Genomic DNA, 19,160 nt, shown 5'->3' with positions numbered 1-19,160 from the left:
GTATCAAAATCTAGTCATTCGCTCGTTCCGTGCGACAATCAGTAGTGCCTTGACTGATTTATATCCAGTTCCGGCTTCGCGCTATTGGCTAGTCGCCCATAGCACTTCTGGGCGACGAGCGATGAATTCTAGATTTCTAGAACCGAGCAAGTGAGCGAAAAGACTGAACGATCTGTTCGCGTGACGGTCTGTTTCGTCGCTCGAAGCCGTCGCTCGTCGCCGTCGCGCACAAAATCGCTCTCACGCGGTTTGGGCTTTAACGTGCTCTACAAACTGAAGCGTCATATCATGATCACTGGGTTGACGACTATCGATAAAAGAGATACAGTTAAACCTGTGTATAACGAACCTTCACATAACGAATTTCGGGATATAACAAAGTTTTTCTATTCCCCGCCGTTACTCCACAGAAGCACATGTATTTCAAACCTCTACGTAACGAAGTGGCAGCGGGAGACCCCCTCGAAATAACTAATTTTCCCCGCCGACAACCTAGAGATTTCACCCCAAATTTTGCCATTTTTGCACGAGCAGCAACCGGAAGCACCTCCTCTGCCGCGACGGAATGCGAAGCGGCGGCGGCGCGCTTGGCGCACTCGAATTCACGGCGACTGCGAGGCGCGAGCACATGTGCGTGCATGCGAGAGGCAGGCCTACATCCCTCGACCCAGCGATCTTGCCGCCGCGGGCGTTATCTTTCCCCCTCCCTTCATTCAAACCTGATCCCGCCGCTTGCTGCAGCTGGCCTAGCCCGCCAAGCTGGCACTCTCCTTTTCCTGTTGCCGAAGGAAAAACGTTTTTTTTTTCAACGCGCTGGCAGCGCCACTCTTTGGTTACTGCGCAAGTCTCTGTGCTTCACCACTAACCTGACACTAGGTGACACTATACAACGCTACGACGCCATCGTGTCGCTCGCTCTTCGTTTCCGACGCCTCGCGCTTGTGCGAAACGACACGCGTCCACGCATCCAGTACCCGGTGTGACATTCCAAGGATGAGTGCTTCGACGAAGAAACGCAAGATATTGACTCTCGAGGACACAATGGCCATCTTGGACGCCGTTTGGACGCGCTTTACAATCGCGGGCGTGTTAGAATCGAGTAAATACGGTAAGCGTTTCTTTTTTGAATTTTCGTGTCTAACCTGCATATAACGAAATCCTCTTTATAACGAAGTTTTTCGGGAATTTGTCAATTTCGTTATATCCAGGTTTAACTGTACAGTAGAACCTCACTGATATGATCCCATTACGTACGATTTCCTGGTGCCAATGTTCGCACCGGCCGAAGCCTTAGGCTGCGTGAGCCACACCGGCTTGGCTCACGTCGGCATCTCCCGCTGCAATGATTTGCACAACGGTTCGCATCACGTAGGTGTCAACTACAGTTGAGTGCCAATTTTTCTAGCGGCTTCCGATCCTATGTTTTCTCAGATAGCACGTTCTTTCTCAAAACGTATCAACCAGGTTCTAGTTAATAAAGCTTAGACAAAAGTCTCATGTCAGTACACATTCGATATGGTTACACAAGCAAACGTGTACAAAAGGGTACAAAAGCAAGCACTGGATTACCCGAGTACGAGGTGACAATGGCGGCTTTCTCTCACCATTGGCGACAGCGATGGATGCATTGGCCACTGCCGCTGTAGCAGAGCTGCTTGGCGCTGTTGGAACAGCTGGTGGTGGCACTGTGGTGCGTGGAGTGGCACCGCACTGCGAGGCATTCTTCTTTTCCTGCAGAAAAGAGGACAGCTACTGACGGAGCACAATTTTCAAATCTACATGACAGTAAACTCCACTTGAACAAAAGTCAAGGTTGCCAAGTGGAAATCAAAACAAGTGAAAGTGTCACGGAAGCAGCTCCGCAAGCCCGCTTAAAAACACCTTCGTGCTGCGATAAGCCATCTCAACTACACTTTGGGGGAAAAAGCAAGTTTCAAACGGCCTCCCTTTCGCCAGAAGTTGTGGCAGGTAGATTTATTGGTGAACTACTGAGCTTTGGCCAGAATTTTCAAAGCTTGCTGAAATTTGATAGTAGCAGGCAGCTTAAGCCAAATACTCATGCACAGCTTCCCCATGAGATGTTTCCGAACTTGTTCCACCTTGACACTTCTTAGGATCCCTTGATCGAGGAATTCTAGCAGTGAAGTTAGTCGTCAGTTAAATCTTAATATCCCATTTAGGGAAATTTAGGGAAATCTGCAATATAACTATTTTGTTTTTATTTCCTGGTCTCAGATTGAACACCATGTATTTTGTTTCGGCGAGGATACCCTGAAATATCAACTTCTTTATTTAATCAGATATCTGAATGAAACTTTCAGGGTAGGTTCATAGCGCAGACACCTGAACCAAGTGCAAAGTTTCATGGAGCTGTACGTGCTGGTTCTCAAGTTACAGGGTATTACAAAATATTTCATGCGGGTCCCTTTGGATGATTTGCAAAATGTGCTGGCACTGTTAAATTCATTATGATCATTCCTGGATAGGTACTTCAAGGCAAGACAGAGCCTTTTTTAAAATTTAATTGCTGAAAGATTTTAGCACAGCACTCAATTTAGTGTGGTTGACCCGACTTGCAATTGTCAAATTCTTTACTACACATTCTAGACAAAATATATCTGACATTTGAATTTATTTGCAGCAAACACCAACAAAGTTCATCCTGCAGGTTCTACAATTTAGACTTGCTTACAAATATCGACAAGCACAATAATAATAAAAAAATATCAATTGAGGCATGAGATTGTAACAGAGTCAAAGCAGTACAATATCAGACCATACTTAAAAAAAAGTTCTACGCACAGAAAAAAAAAAGAGTTCTATCACAGGCTTACAGGGATTCACTGCCAGAGGGCTCCTATTTACAAATATGTCAATGTTTTTTTCTCATTGTACATGGTGTTCAGCAATGTGGGCAATAAGAACTGCAGAAGAGCGAGAACTGCAGAAAGAGCCAGAAATTATCACAATAGCTGTCCATAGTAATGCAATTAGCATTTGAGCAATGTAGTCACTCACCATATTTCTGAAGTCAAGGTTATTTAACACCTGCAGTAGTTATTCTGAGGCTTCTATTGCTTCACCAATATGTTACATAATCCTGCACCTTCCCAAGTTGCTTTAGCACTCGCCTGTCAAGGTCATCAATGAGCACAGGGGGGCATCGACTGTATTGCGCTGTCGCACTGATGATGAAATGACGACGAAGGAGTCACATCGCACTTACAACGAAGGAATCGCATCGATGGAACGACAAAGATGGTATGAAGACAACGACATGATAAAAATGAGATCACGATTCTTAAATGACGATGACAATATGAAGACAGCATGATGACAACGGCACAAGCACAATGAGATGACGACAATGGCAAGACAATGACGCAAAGTGTCAGGCAATCAGCCACCAACTACCGCAAACGCATACACAGTGGAATCTCGATATCATCTTCATGGAAACCGAAAAATAAAGCGTACTATCCGAAAACTGTATGATCCAACGTATTATCCAACTATATCGTATTATTGGAAAAAGTAAAAGAAACGTATTACCCCTATTGCAAAGTTTCTCTGCTGCTTCTTCTCCTGACTTAGATTTCCGGCCTAGCCCATGCGCATGATACGATCGCCGAGGCTGATCCACTGGGGACACCAGGAACACTGGCAACAATACATTCTCGTACCAATGGTGCAGTAGATATATAGGCAGCGTTGGTGCAATTGCCATCTTGTACCAATAGAACAGAAGCTATGTCACTGAATAGGTTGACGTAATCATTGCCGCTTTGCCAGAATCAGCTTCGCCATGCGGGCCAACTTTATAGAATGCTTCTATGCACTGAACCACTGACCGAACGTGTGTAGCTTCACTCCACGGATCATGTCTCATCATGCAACTATCAGGCAGGCTACATGGAACTATTGAAGGAGAAGGCACAGCGAGAGATCGTAAAGACGGTGAAGACTCGAGAAAGTGCAACGAGCGATCGCTGCAACTCGTTATATATTTGATTTTAAGCAGTTTCTTGATGAATTAGGCACTGATAATTACAGAAAAGGTAGTTTATGACATATACAGCCCAAATATGCAGTTTTCTGAAAATCGAGTTACTTGAGATTTTTTGGTTTTGGATAATCAAGGACCAGGTACATCAGACACACCTGGAACCTTTAAGGGGAGAGGCGGGTCAAAAAACGGCGAGTTTCATTAAAGAAATAGGTTTTGTGTTTTTAGTTGTTTCAGCAACATTGATCTCTCCTATTTTACATATGAAGAAATCAGAGCCAGAAATTATCGGGAAAAGTATAATAAACTAGGTTAAAGCACTCGAGGTGGCAAGAAAAGGCACAGATATGACACATTTTCAAGCGCGCGATGCGTCAAACCGCGGTGTCGCACGCCATTGTGCTCGTGCAAGGTGGAAGGCCTAAGCTTTTTCTCTCCAAGGTTAGCTTTGCCGCATCACAATCTCCCCGGGAAGTAATAATAATAATTAACAGAAGTAAACAACTTTTATAACTTTCAATCACGTTTTCTCAACTTCATATTTTGGGCAAAACAAGGCGTTTGTGTACAACATTTTATGTACTTATTGTGGTTCAATCAAGACCAATATTGATGGGCGTAATTTTTAGGATATGCAGAATGCACTTATCTAGGATTTATTGCAATCACTTTATTTTTTAAGGATGAAAATTTTTAATGTACTCGGGCACCAGCCACTGATTATGAAGCACCAGATACAAAATTCTCTTAAAATGCTGCGTGTAAAGGGAATCACATTATCTTGCTTATTAGCACTCAGTGGAGTGTTAGGGATAAGAAAAATAATTTTGCACTGCTTTATCATGCTAACTGCTAAGTCCAGCAGCTGCACAAACATGCACTGCTTCTCACTTATGCATGGCACTTAGGACATGAAAGCATCGAGATATCCTAAAACTAAAAGTAGATTTCGAATGAAGAGATCAAGCTCTATAAGTGGTAGAATTTTCATTCGCCCAGCATCATTATTTAAAAAGAAATGTTTCTGAGGAGCATCTCCCCTTAAGACCAGTAAAAGGAAAACATCGCCAGACAGTGAACTCATCATTGGCTTGTGTCCTTGCACATTCAAATGTTGCCGACAAGCAGCGAAAAACACCAACTGTCGTGCAGGTGACAGAACACATCCCTTTCATGTCTGTCATGGCAGTAAGGAAACTGTGCTGAGCATGTCCCATCCATGCCAGATGTGCTCCCAAACATGCCAGTGTCCAGTCGAAACAGGAAAGCGCCAACCACAAGTGAGTTTTGGTAGCGATGAAAGGAATGAGCATTGCCTTGGTGGCAGCATGCTGCGTTGCTATTGCGAACATTGGTCCAGGGGCAATCAATTACGCTAATAAAAATACCATTTAAAATTATATTCCGGGGTTTTGCGCACCAACACCATGATCTGAATATGCGGCATGCCCTAATGGGAGACTCCGAATGAATTCTGATCAGCTGTTATTTTTTAATGTACACCCAAAGCACGGTACAGGGACGTCTCTGCATTTTGCCCCCATCGAAATGTGGCTGCCGTGGCCGGGATTTGACACCACGACCTTGTACTTAGCAGTGCAACACCGCCACTAAGCAACCACAGCCAGGCACAGCACACAGGCACTTAGTGGCAAGTGCATGCCTTAGGAACCGCTGTCAGCGTTCCCCACGGTGCATACTACTTAAGAGAGGCCAGTCTTGCTATCTGCGCCCTCGTATGTAGCAGCACCGGTGCTAACATATCGGGCAGAAACTTGGAGGTTAACAAAGAAGCTCGAGAACAAGTTAAGGACCGCACAAAGAGCGATGGAACGAGAAATCTTAGGACTAACGTTAAGGGGGGACGTGGCTTTGAAAATCAACTTCCTGATTTCTTCATGGATTTTGATGAAAATTCGCACAAATGTTTAGAATGTCTCCCTGATACTTCCATAAAAGTTTCAGAGTGATACCTTGAGAACATTTTATTCAGCAGAATTTTTCTCTCTTGAACTTTCTGGAGGGCCTGGGGAGCTTAAAAAACATGATGGAAGGCTCATTGAGTATTGACTGCATAGCTCAATGCGTGCTGAAGGTCGTGACAGTCTTACTTTTTTTTTTCGCAACACAAATTTTTAGATAGTCATTTTTCAAGTTACCTTCGCACCAAGCACACTTTCGGGGTGAACGAATAGCCACGCCATAAATTTATAAAATGTCAAGATAAAAATGCGAGACTGTCTCCACCTGCACTGTAGTCCAAGGAACGTGACAAAAAAAAACAGAATCAAAATAGGCTAAACGGTAATGAAGAAATCAGCTCCAGAAACTGAGCAGAAAGGCGAAAAAACAGTTTTGAGAAAACGGCTCTCAAAGTTGCACCTTCTCTTCAGTTCTCTAAAACGCACCAAAGTTGTAATCTTTGATGTGTTTTGTGACATGGGGCTTCTTGGACATGTGGCCTCTGGTCTGCTGAGCCTTTGTTCTGCCTTTTTCATGGTTGTATGGCATTCTTTACTGCTGCTCTACAAAGAGCATGGTGCCTGGGTTTCAAACCAAGTGAGGTGCAGAACTATGTGGGCATAAATATACAGTAGTTCTAGCGTTGTATCTGCAGACTGCCTCATTGATAGCAGCCTATAGTGCAGTCAGTGAGGCATTGTTTTCTTTTGGTAGAATCGACCATGTTACTGAATGAAGGCTCTCAGCAGCCTTCTGAATCATCTTCCATTGACAATGGCTATGGAGGTTAGGAGAGCCACTGATAGATAGGCAGCAATGCAGCTGCTATAGGTGCTTTCCAGCCTGTACTTTTTGTATCATGCCTCACTTATACAGCCAGGTGTCTGTGCCAGCCCAAGTGGCCTAGTGAACAGAGCTCATGATGAGGTTCTCTTTATGAAGGGGTGGTATGATAGGTATTATTAGTAGATATCGTGGCATTACGATAACAGAGTCAGCGCGCGATGTGCTAAGTCGCGGGTCGATCCGAGGTGCCGATGTGCGAAATGCCTGGTCGCGGGTCCGCGGAATAGACGCTTGACGAGCTTAGTCGCGCAGTCCGAGGTGCCGATGCGCGAAATGCCTGGTCGCGGGTCCAAACGCTCGGTAAGCTCAATCGCGCAGTCCAAGGTGCCGACGCGCGAAATGCCTAGCCACGGGTCCGAGGAATAGACGCTCGAGGTGTCGACACTCCATGAGCGATGTGCCGACACGCGAAATGCCTAGCCGCGGGCTCCAGGAGTCGACGCTCGAGGTGCCGACGCGCGAAGTGCGTAGCCGCGGGTCCGAGGAGTCGACACTTGTTGAGCGATGTGCCGACGCGCGAAATGCGTAGCCGCGGGCTCGAGAAGTCGACGCTCGATTTGCTTAGTCGCGCAGTCGGAGGCGCCAACGCACGAAATGCTTAGGCAAGGATCCGAGAAGTCCGCGCGCGATGTGCTTCATCGCCGAGTCGGAGACGCCTACGCGCGAGAGGCTTAGCCGCGTGTCCGAGCATTCCGTGCCCGAAGCTCGGTCGCGAAGTCCACGTCACCGATGCTCGGAATGCTTAGCCGCGGGTCTGAGACGTCCACACTACTGCTATGTCCACGTAGCGCCCGCTTTAACACTCGTCAAAATTACGGAAACTGTCCGGAGCTCGCGAGGACACCGCAACAAACGGAGCAGACGACGCCATCACGGAGCGAGCACCGAACCAATGGCGAACCGCGCTGGAGTCACGTGGCGGGCGCGGCCAATCGGTGGCTCCGGCACGACCTTCAATCATTTGCTTTTTGTGTGCTTGTTTCTGTATGGAGGAGATAGCTGAAGCGGCAGATTTGAAGACGGAGAAATGCGCTTTCCAACGAGACCAAGATGGCGGCGCTCGGCTGCGCCGTTCCGAAGATATCGTGGCTTGAAAAACGCCGTTTTTTCGCGATTTCCGCGCAATTTTTCGGCACCTTGGCTGATACAACAATTTTTTTAGAGCACTTCTACTTGGTTTTCAGTGATGATATTTCGGAATCAGATAGAATAAGAGTTACAGAAACTGAAAATGTGATTTTCAAAAAATCGATTTTTTAGCCATTTTTCGCGATGCGAAAGCCGCGTCCCCCCTTAAGAGACAGGAAGAGAGCGGTGTGGATCAGAGAACGGGGATAGCCGATATTGTAGTTGACATCAAGCAGAAGAAATGGGGCTGGGCAGGCCATGTAATGCGTAGGATGGATAACCGGTGGATCATTAGGGTTACAGAATGGATACCAAGAGAAGGGAAGCCCAGTCGAGGTCGGCAGAAAACCAGATGGGGCGATGAAGTTAGGAAATTTGCAGGCGCAAGTTGGAATACGCCAGCGCTAGACAGGGGTAATTGGAGATCGCAGGGAGAGGCCTTTGTCCAGCAGTGGACATAAAATATAGGCTGATGATGATGTAGCAGCACCGTACAGTGGAATCTGCCTGCTCAGGTTGTCATTCACTTTCGCTAATCTTTCTTCCAGAGAACTGTACTGCCACAAATCGTAGATGTGGACAACCACGAATCACTGAACATATCTCTGCTTTCTTCCAACACCACCCGTGCAGGATACCCACCTCAAGGTCACACTGGTTCTCCAGCCAGCTCTGGCGGTGCCGGTCAATGCCACTTGAGCAACGTTGCACCGCATCACACCACGAGCAGCTGAACGAAAGCTGTGCTGAGCGGCACTCTGTACAAGTCTTCAGGCCCAGGCACGCTGCAAGATGGTAAAGGGAGAGCATGGTCAGTTGCCCCAGTTGTGCTGCAATGCAAGCATACGTGCGCCTCTCGCAAATACATTGTCCCTCAGGTTTTGAGACCCACCACTGTCAAAGAAGAACGTTGCTAGATCCCGAAAATGAATTCTGCAGCAACAATTTTTTGAAAAGTGCACTTAAATGGACACTAAAGAGGAACATGTTGACTTGAAGGTTTTAGGTAACAGTAGTTTCTTGCAATAAGTGTATAGCTGCAAGCGCATGCTACTGTGGGCAAGAGGAACAAATGGTGGTGACAACCTTACAAACCTAGAAATGTCTGAAAGGACAGGGCAACTAAAGTGTAGACCGCTTATAACTTGTAAGTTGCCGGAGTTGCGAATATCCGCACCATAAGCGGTACCGCACTATAACCAAAGCAACAATTTTCAAGGCCCGCACATATGCAAAACATGTGCACCGAGCCGCCACACGTATGCGACAGTCGAGGAATGCTGCTAGAACGTTTGCATTCAATTTACAGTCGAATGTCGTTAGTTCGAAAAAAATCATGCGGCGGCGCCTCCGACCAGCATTGCTCCGCCACCACCATAGAGTAAAAGCTTAGGAGAGATCCCTCAATGTCGTGCGAACAAAAAAAAAAAAAAAGAAAAACGCGCCGGAAATTTAACCCTCTCTGAAATGGCAAGGTCGCCGATTCTGCGTTGCGCCGGAACATGCGTGTACTAAAGCCCCTATGCATAAAAAGTAGCGACACTCTCCTCCTCTGCCTTCCCTCCTCCTCGTTTCTCCTCTCTTTCGCGCTCCTTTTTCGACTGTTGCGCTGCCTACACCGCTTGAAACACGTGCACTTGATCAGCGGCGCCGCTGATCAGATTTGACGATCGCCGACTGTGTTCGCCGCTATCGTCTTGCTCCTCGCCAGTCGGTAGACGCTTCTCGGGCGAAAATGGCGATGGAGCGTGATCGTAAACAAACGCAGCCAGCGCCCGGGGGCTCGACGGTCCACGTGATGCCATTAGGCCAATACCGACGCGGCGTCGGCCTCGGACAGGGTGTGCGAGGAGGCGGCGGCATTCTTCAAAGCGTGACGCTACTTTTTATATATAGGGGCTTTAGCGTGTACGTGCCGACGTCTTAGCCACGCTACCGTAGCAATGCATAGAAAATGGCAGTGAACCCTTCTTTCTCCTTTATGCTTCCTCTACTTTCTAATCATGTGTTGACCTTGCACGCTGCGGCTACGGCGCAGAGGGAAGCAGCGGCACTGCGCACGCCGGCAAACGCCCGCTTCCCAATAACAGCAGAAAATGAAACTTCGGGGAGCTGGCGCCGGGCCGGCTCAAGCGGCGGCGCCTGCATGGCGTCGGGCGCGCACGGTGACAGTCCAGTCGAAAGAGGGAGCTATGAGGGAGGGCGAGGGGAGCCACCTGAAGCGGCGGAGTTGCAGAGGCGAAATCCGCTTCCCTGCCGCCCTCGTCCCTCACATTCCACGGTCTCCACGTGCGCCCTTCCCCGTGCCGTGCCGGCGCAGCCCGCTCCCTGAAGTTTCGTTTACTGCTGTTATCGTGAAGCGAGCGTTGGCCAGCGTTGGCAGTTTCGTAGCCCTCGCTAGCTATGCGCGCCGTGATATTTCACGACTCGCACTCAAGACTCTGGTTTCAGCCTCACTGGGCCCTTCTCCACGTGCCCTTCTCCTCCACTTCGTCTCTCTTTCTTCATCGAGCACTCCTTGGGGCACCTGTTTGAGGGGAGCGCTCGCCGTCTCCGCTGACTTCCGTACTCCCAGGCAGCCGCACTGTAACCGGTATTTCGTTTCCCGCAACTGCACTATAAGCGATACGTGTATACATGGAGTGCTATGGGAAAATTAACGGGAGTCTGAAAAGACCGCACTATATCCGGTCCTGCACTAAAAGCGGTTATGTTATAAGTGGTCTATACTGTATTAGGAAGCTGGAGCACACAGGTATGGACATTTGCAGCCTGATCCCTATACAACAGCTTGCATTATTGGCTAACTGCTCACATGCACTGCCACAGCTTGTCCAATAGATCATCCATGCTTTCAATTGTGTTTCAAAAGTGAGGAACTTTTACTAACTTAACCCAATTGCTACTGTGTGCCATGCACTTAGCTTCGGCATTTTGTATCAAATGTTTGCTGCATTGCAAGGGACATGGCACATCTTTGTACAAGCAAAGAGGATAAATTTGCACCTCATGATAAATGCCATGAGCATGAGCATGGAGGTTGAGAGACTCTACTGAAAGACTTCCTCATCATTTGCCAAACATCTAATAAATAAAGCCCTACTCTAACTTTTTTGGTATGAAAAACTTAATCCCACTGAGGCATCAAGCCACCAGGATGTTTTCTACTTGAGTTATAATTAAACTAATGCTTTGAGCAGCAATTTTCATCCCACATACGTTCACGATCAGCACAGTCATCAACACTTTCTATGCCATCATCACTTTCGAATAAGATAACCACAAATTCCTTCCTTTAGAGACCATGGTGACAACCAGCTAACACCACGCTTCCCACTCACAAAGCCCACCACAAACATGCAACAGGTAAAAACATCATGGCAAACTATAATGATAAACTAGCACTACATGTTCAGAAAGTCTTTCAGCTTAAAATAAGAAGAATAAAAGCAACAGCAGCTTCATACAAATCATGAACAAGTATATGAAATCGCAATGTTCTTGCACACCAGTGTTTTGCAGGCTTTGCAATTTTCTGTCCCACCATGCGAGGCAGGTAATCTACAAGCTTTGCTAGCTAGTGGTTTACATGTGAACTGTGCACTCCAGCACTGCTCACAGTAGCAGTTGCAAGGCTACTTTTATTACCGTATTTATTCGAATCTAGGCCGATAGTTTTTTTCAAATAATCACATACGAAACTCTAGGGTCGGCTTAGATTCGAGGATTTTAAAAAACGCGCCAGTTTTTAACTGAAACTGATAAATATGGTGCATAGTTAGCGCCATCTAGAAAAGTCAGTACCGCAGCCGCTACTAGCCGCGCCAGTAGCCAGCTGAAGTACACGAGCGACGTCGCCATTTTGACCTGCGTCGTATCGGTAGTATCGGTATGATGCAGCATCGGCGCGCGGTGTGGCGTTATCGTAATGGCACCAAATGGGCGATGCCATTATAGTGCCGCTTTCTAAACGAATACTGTATTACTCGAATCTAATGCGCACTTTCAACACGACCCTAATTCTGTGTCGGCATTTCAAAATGGCCGCCTCACACGCGCGTCGTGCCTAGTTACGTAGCATGCGGAAGCTTCCTCCGTGTGCTGCAGTACACGTGCTTAGGCAATAGTCTACCGTCTGTCTTCACGTTCTCAGCGTCTGCTCTATCTATCAGCATGAAGTACCGAGTTCATCATGATGCCGCATTTAAAAGGAAAGTGATCATCTGTGCGGAGACGGACGGAAATCGGGCCGCATCACGGGCGTTCGGGGAATCCGAAACTTGCGAGCGGACTGACGCAAACAGAAGGAGAGGATTTTCGCCAGCAAAGCAATGCGGAACGGTTTCAGTGGACCGAAACAGGACGTAATCTGCGACGATCCGATCGGACGTAACGAACGATACGGACGAAACAGGACGTAATCTGCGTAATCTGATACGATCAGGCTTGGCCCTATCTTGAAAGCAATCTGCGACTGGTAAAGTCCGCCACGCGCCGTGTTTTCGCCGCGTAGAAGCGAGAGGCATGCTAGCACGAAGGCGCGCTTCGTCTCCAGCGTTTTGACAGTTCGTTTCCGCGGTCAACGAGCGAGGTGTTTTCATGTTTGCTTGAGCGCGCGTGACACCGTGCTTGTTAATAGCGGTCTACTAATTTGCTACCGCATTCGATGCATCGCCTTTGGGCGAAACTGCGACTTTTTTTATTTATCGCAACATCAGTGCATCGGGAGGAAATCTATTTTTCCAATTTTTCCTCACGGAAAACAGGTGCGCGTTACAATCGAGGAAGCGTGAGAATCGAGTAAATACGGTAGTTGAGCTAGCCGTAGAGGCATCGTCAAACGTTCAAACGGGCGGAACTTCGGCATCGGTCTGTCGTTGGAGGGATGGTTTTTGCGTGCGCCGCAACGTGCGCTCCTTCCAAAAATGCAGCATCTCTAATGCGCTGGATGGTACTGAATATAGCGCACTGTTTGAAGATGTCAGCAGTAAGGAAGATAGCGACGAGGCTAGCAGCGATGGTGACATAGAATGAGCTCGGCATGTTCAAATTTAATAAATGCTGTTTCATTTTGCGAATGCTGTCCTCGCTTTTTTCGTTCGGCCTACATTCGAGGTAAGTTTGTTTTTTTTTCGGACTTCGAACTTTTGGGGGGTCGGCTTAGAATCGGAGTCGGCCTAGATTCGAGTAAATACGGTAATGACAACTGAGCAATGAGAAAGGCAATATCTTGCATATGGGAGAAATGAGGCACCACACACTCACTGGGCAGGGCGGTGAACACAATGGCCGTGTTGCTACGAATGACGTCACTCTTCTTGCTCACCTGGTGGTACTCGTAGATGGTCTTCCGCTTGACAACTGCAGAAAACAAGGCAAGAGATAGATATACAGCATGCATTTTTTTTTAAAGCTTGCCCAGAGCATACGCTTTTTGCAGGGACACATTGACACCTCTTATTAAAGATATTTACAGGAATATAAGGCAAGTTTTTTTTTAATCCAGAAATCTTAGCCTTGAAGTTAATCCTCACCCCACCCCCACCTGATAGAGTATGTTTCAACATGGCAGCAGCAGCACTGTATTTCCGGCGATTCAGATCTTAGACGGCAGGGAAATAGTAGCACTGATAAATTTTGGCAGGTCAGGCAGCATTGGCCGTCACACCAACACAAAGCAAATGCTGTTGATCATCATAGTCATTAATGAGTTATCAAGCACACAAAGTGCTGCCTTGACAGCCAGTGGAAAGCAGCTGTGGGACATGCCAGAAAGTGGCATTTACAAGGATGTATTGATTTTCTTAAGTTTTTTTTTCTTACGTTAGATTAGGAATTAAGTAAACTGAGTCGGTTGCCGTTACCTCAGCCAACAGTGGTAGACATAACAAAAGGAACAGCAAGTCCCTTTGAAAGTGCCCCTAGCAATCCGGATATTCAGAAATTCTGCTTCTGGTAAATGGGTAAATCTCATGCAGAACTCAAATATGGTCACTACTCACAGAACACCATGCGGTCAAACATGTAGGCATCCGATATTCCAACTTTGACTGGGTGGCTCCGGTCAGGAATTTCCGTTACGGCCATGGCAGCTGAAAATGTGCAGGCATCACCACACGAATGGATTAAATGATGAGTCTAACATGGCACGTCCCATCACATAGCATGTCCCTGGGGACATGTTAGGTCATGGCACCATATTTGGTACCACATTCACACAATGCCAACACCAATCCCGTTTTAATTTACAGTGCAGACCACTTATAACGCAACTGCTTTTAGCGCAGAACCAGTTATAGCGTGGGTTTTTTTTTACCACCGATATCTCCCATAGAACTCAATGTATAGGCGGACCCGTTTATTGCATAGGCGCACGAAGCAGAATACCAGTTATAGCGCGGTTCTTTGAAGCGCGCGACCATGAAATCGGTGCACGGAGCACGGCCGCACGGTTGCCGGGCGTGCAAACGCAAAGGAGTGGGAGCGTGGGCGCGCGTGGAGACTAGCGGCGAAAAGCGAAACAAAAAGTCACAGTTTCCCCCGAAAAGTGAAGCAAATTTACTAGTAGAGTATACTGAGTAAGGATAGTAGTTTTATCGCCTGCATAAACTTGGCCACATCTGCTTACTAACTGAATTAACAAGCATGGTGTCAGCACACACAAGCAAACATGAATAGATAGCACTCGACGGACCGCAGACAAGCACTGTAAAACGCAGGCGTGAGCAAACGCGGCAGGAGCAGCGACTGAAGGTTCGTGTGGTCTATCGCTTCAACGGAAACTGAGCGGTGAAAGCACAGCGCATAGAAAGAGAAAGCCGCGCCCCCTCCCTCCCGCGCTGCCTTCGCGCTTTCCTCCTTTCGTGTGGGAGATTGAGTCGCCAGTTGCCCTTGCGCCCGGTCGCAAGATACGCATTGAGTTCCGCAGCTAAACGTCGCCTCCCTTCCCTCCCTCCCCTCCCCCCACGGCCTTCCACACGACAAGAGTCATCGCGTTTGCTATCCACCATACGTTCACTCCAGTGGCGTAGCCAAGGGGGGGGTTGGGGGGGGTTCAACCCCCCACGAAATTTTTTGCACCCCCCCCCCCCCCCACTAACCCACCCTTTGCTCTCGTCGCTTCGCGCTGACATATTTCAAGAAACCGGTGCTACTTTCACACTTTCATTCCTGGGCGCTTCCGTTTGGGTTGGTAATTTACAGCGAATCATGTCTGCATATGAAAAAAAAAACTGTCACGGTGTTTGTCAAGGCCTTGACACTCTGAGGTTTTGGGCGCGAATGTGGCGGCCGCATTCTGAAACAACAAATGCGCAACAAATGAAGCAACAAATGCGGCAGCCGCATTTTAGATGAAGGCGAAAATGCTCGAGGCCCGTTTACTTAGATTTAGGTGCACGTTAAAGTCCCCAGGTGGTCGAAATTTCCGGTATACATTTCCGCCGCTTCCCTTCAGGTGCCGGTTAGGCCGCGTTCGCGTAGGAACTTGGTCTCGAAGCTGGCGGAAGCGGCAAAATCTTGCAAAAATCCGCCCGCCTAGGCGGCAAAACAGGCAGAAAAACAGGCGGCGAGCCAAATTGGTCTCGGGCCGATTTTTTCGCCATGGCGAAGCGGAAACGTGGCGGAAAGTCGTTCTGCTCGACCGGAAGCTACACTAGCATGTAAACTTCCGGTCGTAACATTGAACATGGCACCAAAAGTGTAGGCTGCAATGCTGATCGACGCGATCAAGAACCACCCCTTGCTCTACGACAAGAGAAGTACTAAAACGTACTGTCAGCAATACTCGCGATAGTATTCAACGTCGCGCGACCGGAGGTGCGGCAACGAACCCTTGGCGTGACCCAACTTCTTACACTTTACCAAAGCCAGGCGAACCCACCACTGCCGTTTCCGAGGTTTTCTTGTCTTCCGTTTATTCATTGTCCATTTCTAGAAAACAAGTAGGTAGAAGTATAAAAGCCATTTCTTCTTCCACTTCCATTACAGACAATAGTTAGGCAGATTCCTCGTTGGCGCTCCATAATTCTCCTCGCTCGTGCACGGTATGTTGCAGAAGTCGCGGGGTGCTTTTCTCGTCGCGACGATAGATTGGGGGCGTAGGTCTCACGTAGGACGCGCAGGCTTCGGCGAGCCCCAACACAAGGGCCAGCCCGGGTTTTAGCTTGGTGTTCCCGTTGCCGCTTTCGTGTCCTGGAGGCGCCGAAAATAATACGAAATGATGAAATGTTATTACAACTTGTAAATAAAAGCTATTAAAGAAATATAATCACGCCTACGCAGCAACCTGTGACACAGCGCTACCGCGCCCCGTCTGAGGAGAATTACAGAACGCCAACGAGGAACTTACCGAAGGTCGCAGATGACACGCGAAATTGCGCAAGATGATCACTTTTGATGACGGGTGGGTCAGTGAATGAACATACCGCTCGAAATAATGCGATAATGAGCACACCCCGCCGACAAACGTACGCAGACTATAGATGGATGTGGACGAAAGCGGCAGCGGTGGCCGCGGTGGTAGCAAAACAAATGTGAACTTGGACATGCGCGGAAAAGATTTTCCGGCCGCTTTGGCCTCTCCACCCGCTTGCCGCTTCCCAAGTGTGAACGTAGCCATAGTCTGCAGCGCAAAACGTCTCTCGTTTGCGATTGCGCCCCTACGGAAGGCTGGTAGTTACTGTTGTGTTGCTGAATCCCAAACCAGCAATTACGAAAGGCTGGTAGTTGCTGTTGTGTTGTGGAATCCCAAACCAGCAATGTACACACGAAAGGGTTGATGCCAGCAGTGAAATTCCACCGACTCGCAACAGAATGCACGAAACAGACAGCCGACAAGCATGGATTACTGCTGTGCGCAGTACAGCGTAAGTAAACTCTTGTTGCAGGCGCTGACAGTTCTCGTCGGAGTTCACGCGTCCTGAGAAATTGATTATGTGCACTATGCACTGAACAAGACCGGAGTTCATTCCTGCATCACTAGTACACCAATGAGTCGAGATTCTGTGAGGTACAAGGCCACTTCCTGTTTGCACCGGCCTAAGTGAAGCAGAAATGACTCGCACGCACTACTTAAAATGCGTACACATGCCGTAACTATGCAGTGCGGTGAAATATTCTGTACAATTCTGAATCTGTTGACGTAAAGGCAAATGACGGCTGCACGCTCGCACACAGCGGAAGACACAGCGGCCCATGCACTTGCCGCAGGAAATGCAAGGCGACGAAAGCTTCGTAAAAAAAAGCATTACTCGTTTTTGCGCGTATTTAAGTTTTCTAGCGCAAAGACGCAGCGAACAAGCTATTGCTATGGGAGTAGGTATAGCCTGGTAACCACGTGCATTTTCACATGTATAGCCGTCCTTGACCTGTGAAACGCACTTAGCCCCGACGAGGACGACGCCATCTACGCTTAACGGAGATTAACAATTAATGATGCCGTCTCCGATCGGGCGGGTCGTCTCAATGATGCGTTTTCGAAGACTGGTCCATTCAGTGGCGCGATCAGAGACGGTTGCTCCAAACGCCCACTGTACCTGTCGTACTTACTGTATTCTACTGAGCTTACATTACTTTTTACTTAATTTCTTCACAAGCACACAGGCACACACACACGCGAGGGGGGGGGGTATACATGCAGAGAGTGTGCTTAAACTACCGATATTTATTATCGATCACGTCACGTAGAGGAAAGCAGACGCTTACCCCCCCCCCGCCTCCCGGTCGGGCCGATGAACCCCCCCCCCGAAAAAAATTTCTGGCTACGCCCCTGGTTCACTCTCCGTGAAAGCACACATCCTTAGCGCGCTTTTACTCGCACATAAAAAAAGCGGCATACAGCATTTTTTTTTTCAGGAGTGGGAACGTGGGCGCGTGCGTGAAGATCAGCGGCGAAACGCAAAACAAAAAGGAGGAGAAGGGCGGGAGACTTTGGAGGAAGGAGGGCGCGTGTTTTCATCACTATAGCAGTGTCTAGAGTGAACTAGATAGCAGCGTCCAAGCGGGGTGCGCGGAGTGCGGGAGAGAACGGTGGCGCAGTCCTTTTTATTTAGTTTTTTTTTTTTCATGAGTGGGAGCCTGGGCGTGCGCATGGAGACCAGTCTCCAGATGAAAATAACAGCGTTCTTCCGCTGATGCCACACTTAAGGGAACTTGGTTTCTGTGCTGTGTTGCGATTGTGTTGCATGTGTGTGTGGGTGAAATATGTAATAAATTGTGTTTGAAAGGTGGGTTGCTTGTTTGGCATAAGCAAAAGCCGAAAAAAAAGCATGCTTTGGTTATAACGCGGCACCGCTTGCAGCGGAGATTTTTACAACTCCCGCGACTTACGTTATAAGCGATGTACACTGTATATCATATTGTTGCTTGCAAAAGCCCCGGCTTCGATTAAAGTGATACTTTCTACACAATACAGCACTACCTACCTTGATGAAATACATAGTTAAATCTCAATATACCAAACATGGATATAAACAATTTATTAGTGTTGTGCAAATATTCAAAATTTTGAATAGTAATCTCGAATATTACGCTATTCGATATTCACTTTGACAGCAGTTGTAATATTCGTGCTTTTGGTATTGTTGGCAAACGGTCACGAGCTTGTTTACTGTTTAATAATCAGATCTGCTGGCAGCCACAGCCACCCCTCCTTCTCTAGGTAGAAAGGTACATCTAGGTAGAAAGAAAAAAGAATAAGTGCAGTCCTCTGGAGCGTTGTCAGCCAAGGAAGAGCGGGCATGGCCTCGGGGACTGAAGATGGCGCGAGCTCTCTATATTGATAGTGTGCCTCCTAATCTCGGAGGCTATAGAGCGAGCCACTGGAATCCAAGCCAGTGCAAAATCCAGCATGGCGGCCTCCAAGATTGGGTAACGTAGCTCAGAACGTAGCTCTTTAGTGCAGAAAATCGCACTTTGGGGTCTCAATTCGTCCAAAAAATCGGTTGCGAAAATGCATGAACTCAATGGGAACCCTGACAGTGCATTTTTGAAGTCCTGAATATCCAGCAAGTACAAATTTTTGGAGTCAAGCACTCACACGCCCGCTTTAGCAGCAGTTATCGATTCCGTGATGATCGTCCGCAACTTTGTTGAGTGCAGTGCGGGTGATATTTACAGTGGAATCTCAATGATACGATCACAGCTAATACGAATTTCCGGATAATACAAATTTTTCTGTGGTCCCGGCCGAGCCCCATTGCTTTGCAACGTGCTAGAG

The 19,160-nt window shown here is 47.8% G+C and overlaps 1 protein-coding gene across 1 annotated transcript in view; it reads right to left on the bottom strand.

The window, feature by feature from the left end:
• Window positions 1-19,160, bottom strand: part of LOC119441452 (plexin domain-containing protein 2) — an 86,241-nt gene that overhangs the window by 14,834 nt on the left and 52,247 nt on the right. Inside the window, exons 8-11 of the mRNA XM_037706069.2 lie at window positions 13,945-14,034; window positions 13,208-13,303; window positions 8,585-8,727; window positions 1,605-1,731 (exon numbers count right to left, since the gene is read on the bottom strand). Of these exons, the coding sequence (XP_037561997.1) occupies window positions 1,605-1,731; window positions 8,585-8,727; window positions 13,208-13,303; window positions 13,945-14,034 (456 nt within the window). The remainder of the gene's footprint in view (window positions 1-1,604; window positions 1,732-8,584; window positions 8,728-13,207; window positions 13,304-13,944; window positions 14,035-19,160) is intronic.

Source organism: Dermacentor silvarum, chromosome 2 (genome assembly GCF_013339745.2).
Source record: "Dermacentor silvarum isolate Dsil-2018 chromosome 2, BIME_Dsil_1.4, whole genome shotgun sequence".
NCBI lineage: Eukaryota > Metazoa > Arthropoda > Arachnida > Ixodida > Ixodidae > Dermacentor > Dermacentor silvarum.
The sequence above is the reverse complement of the archived record's forward strand: the minus strand, read 5'-3'. Positions and strand labels throughout refer to the sequence as shown.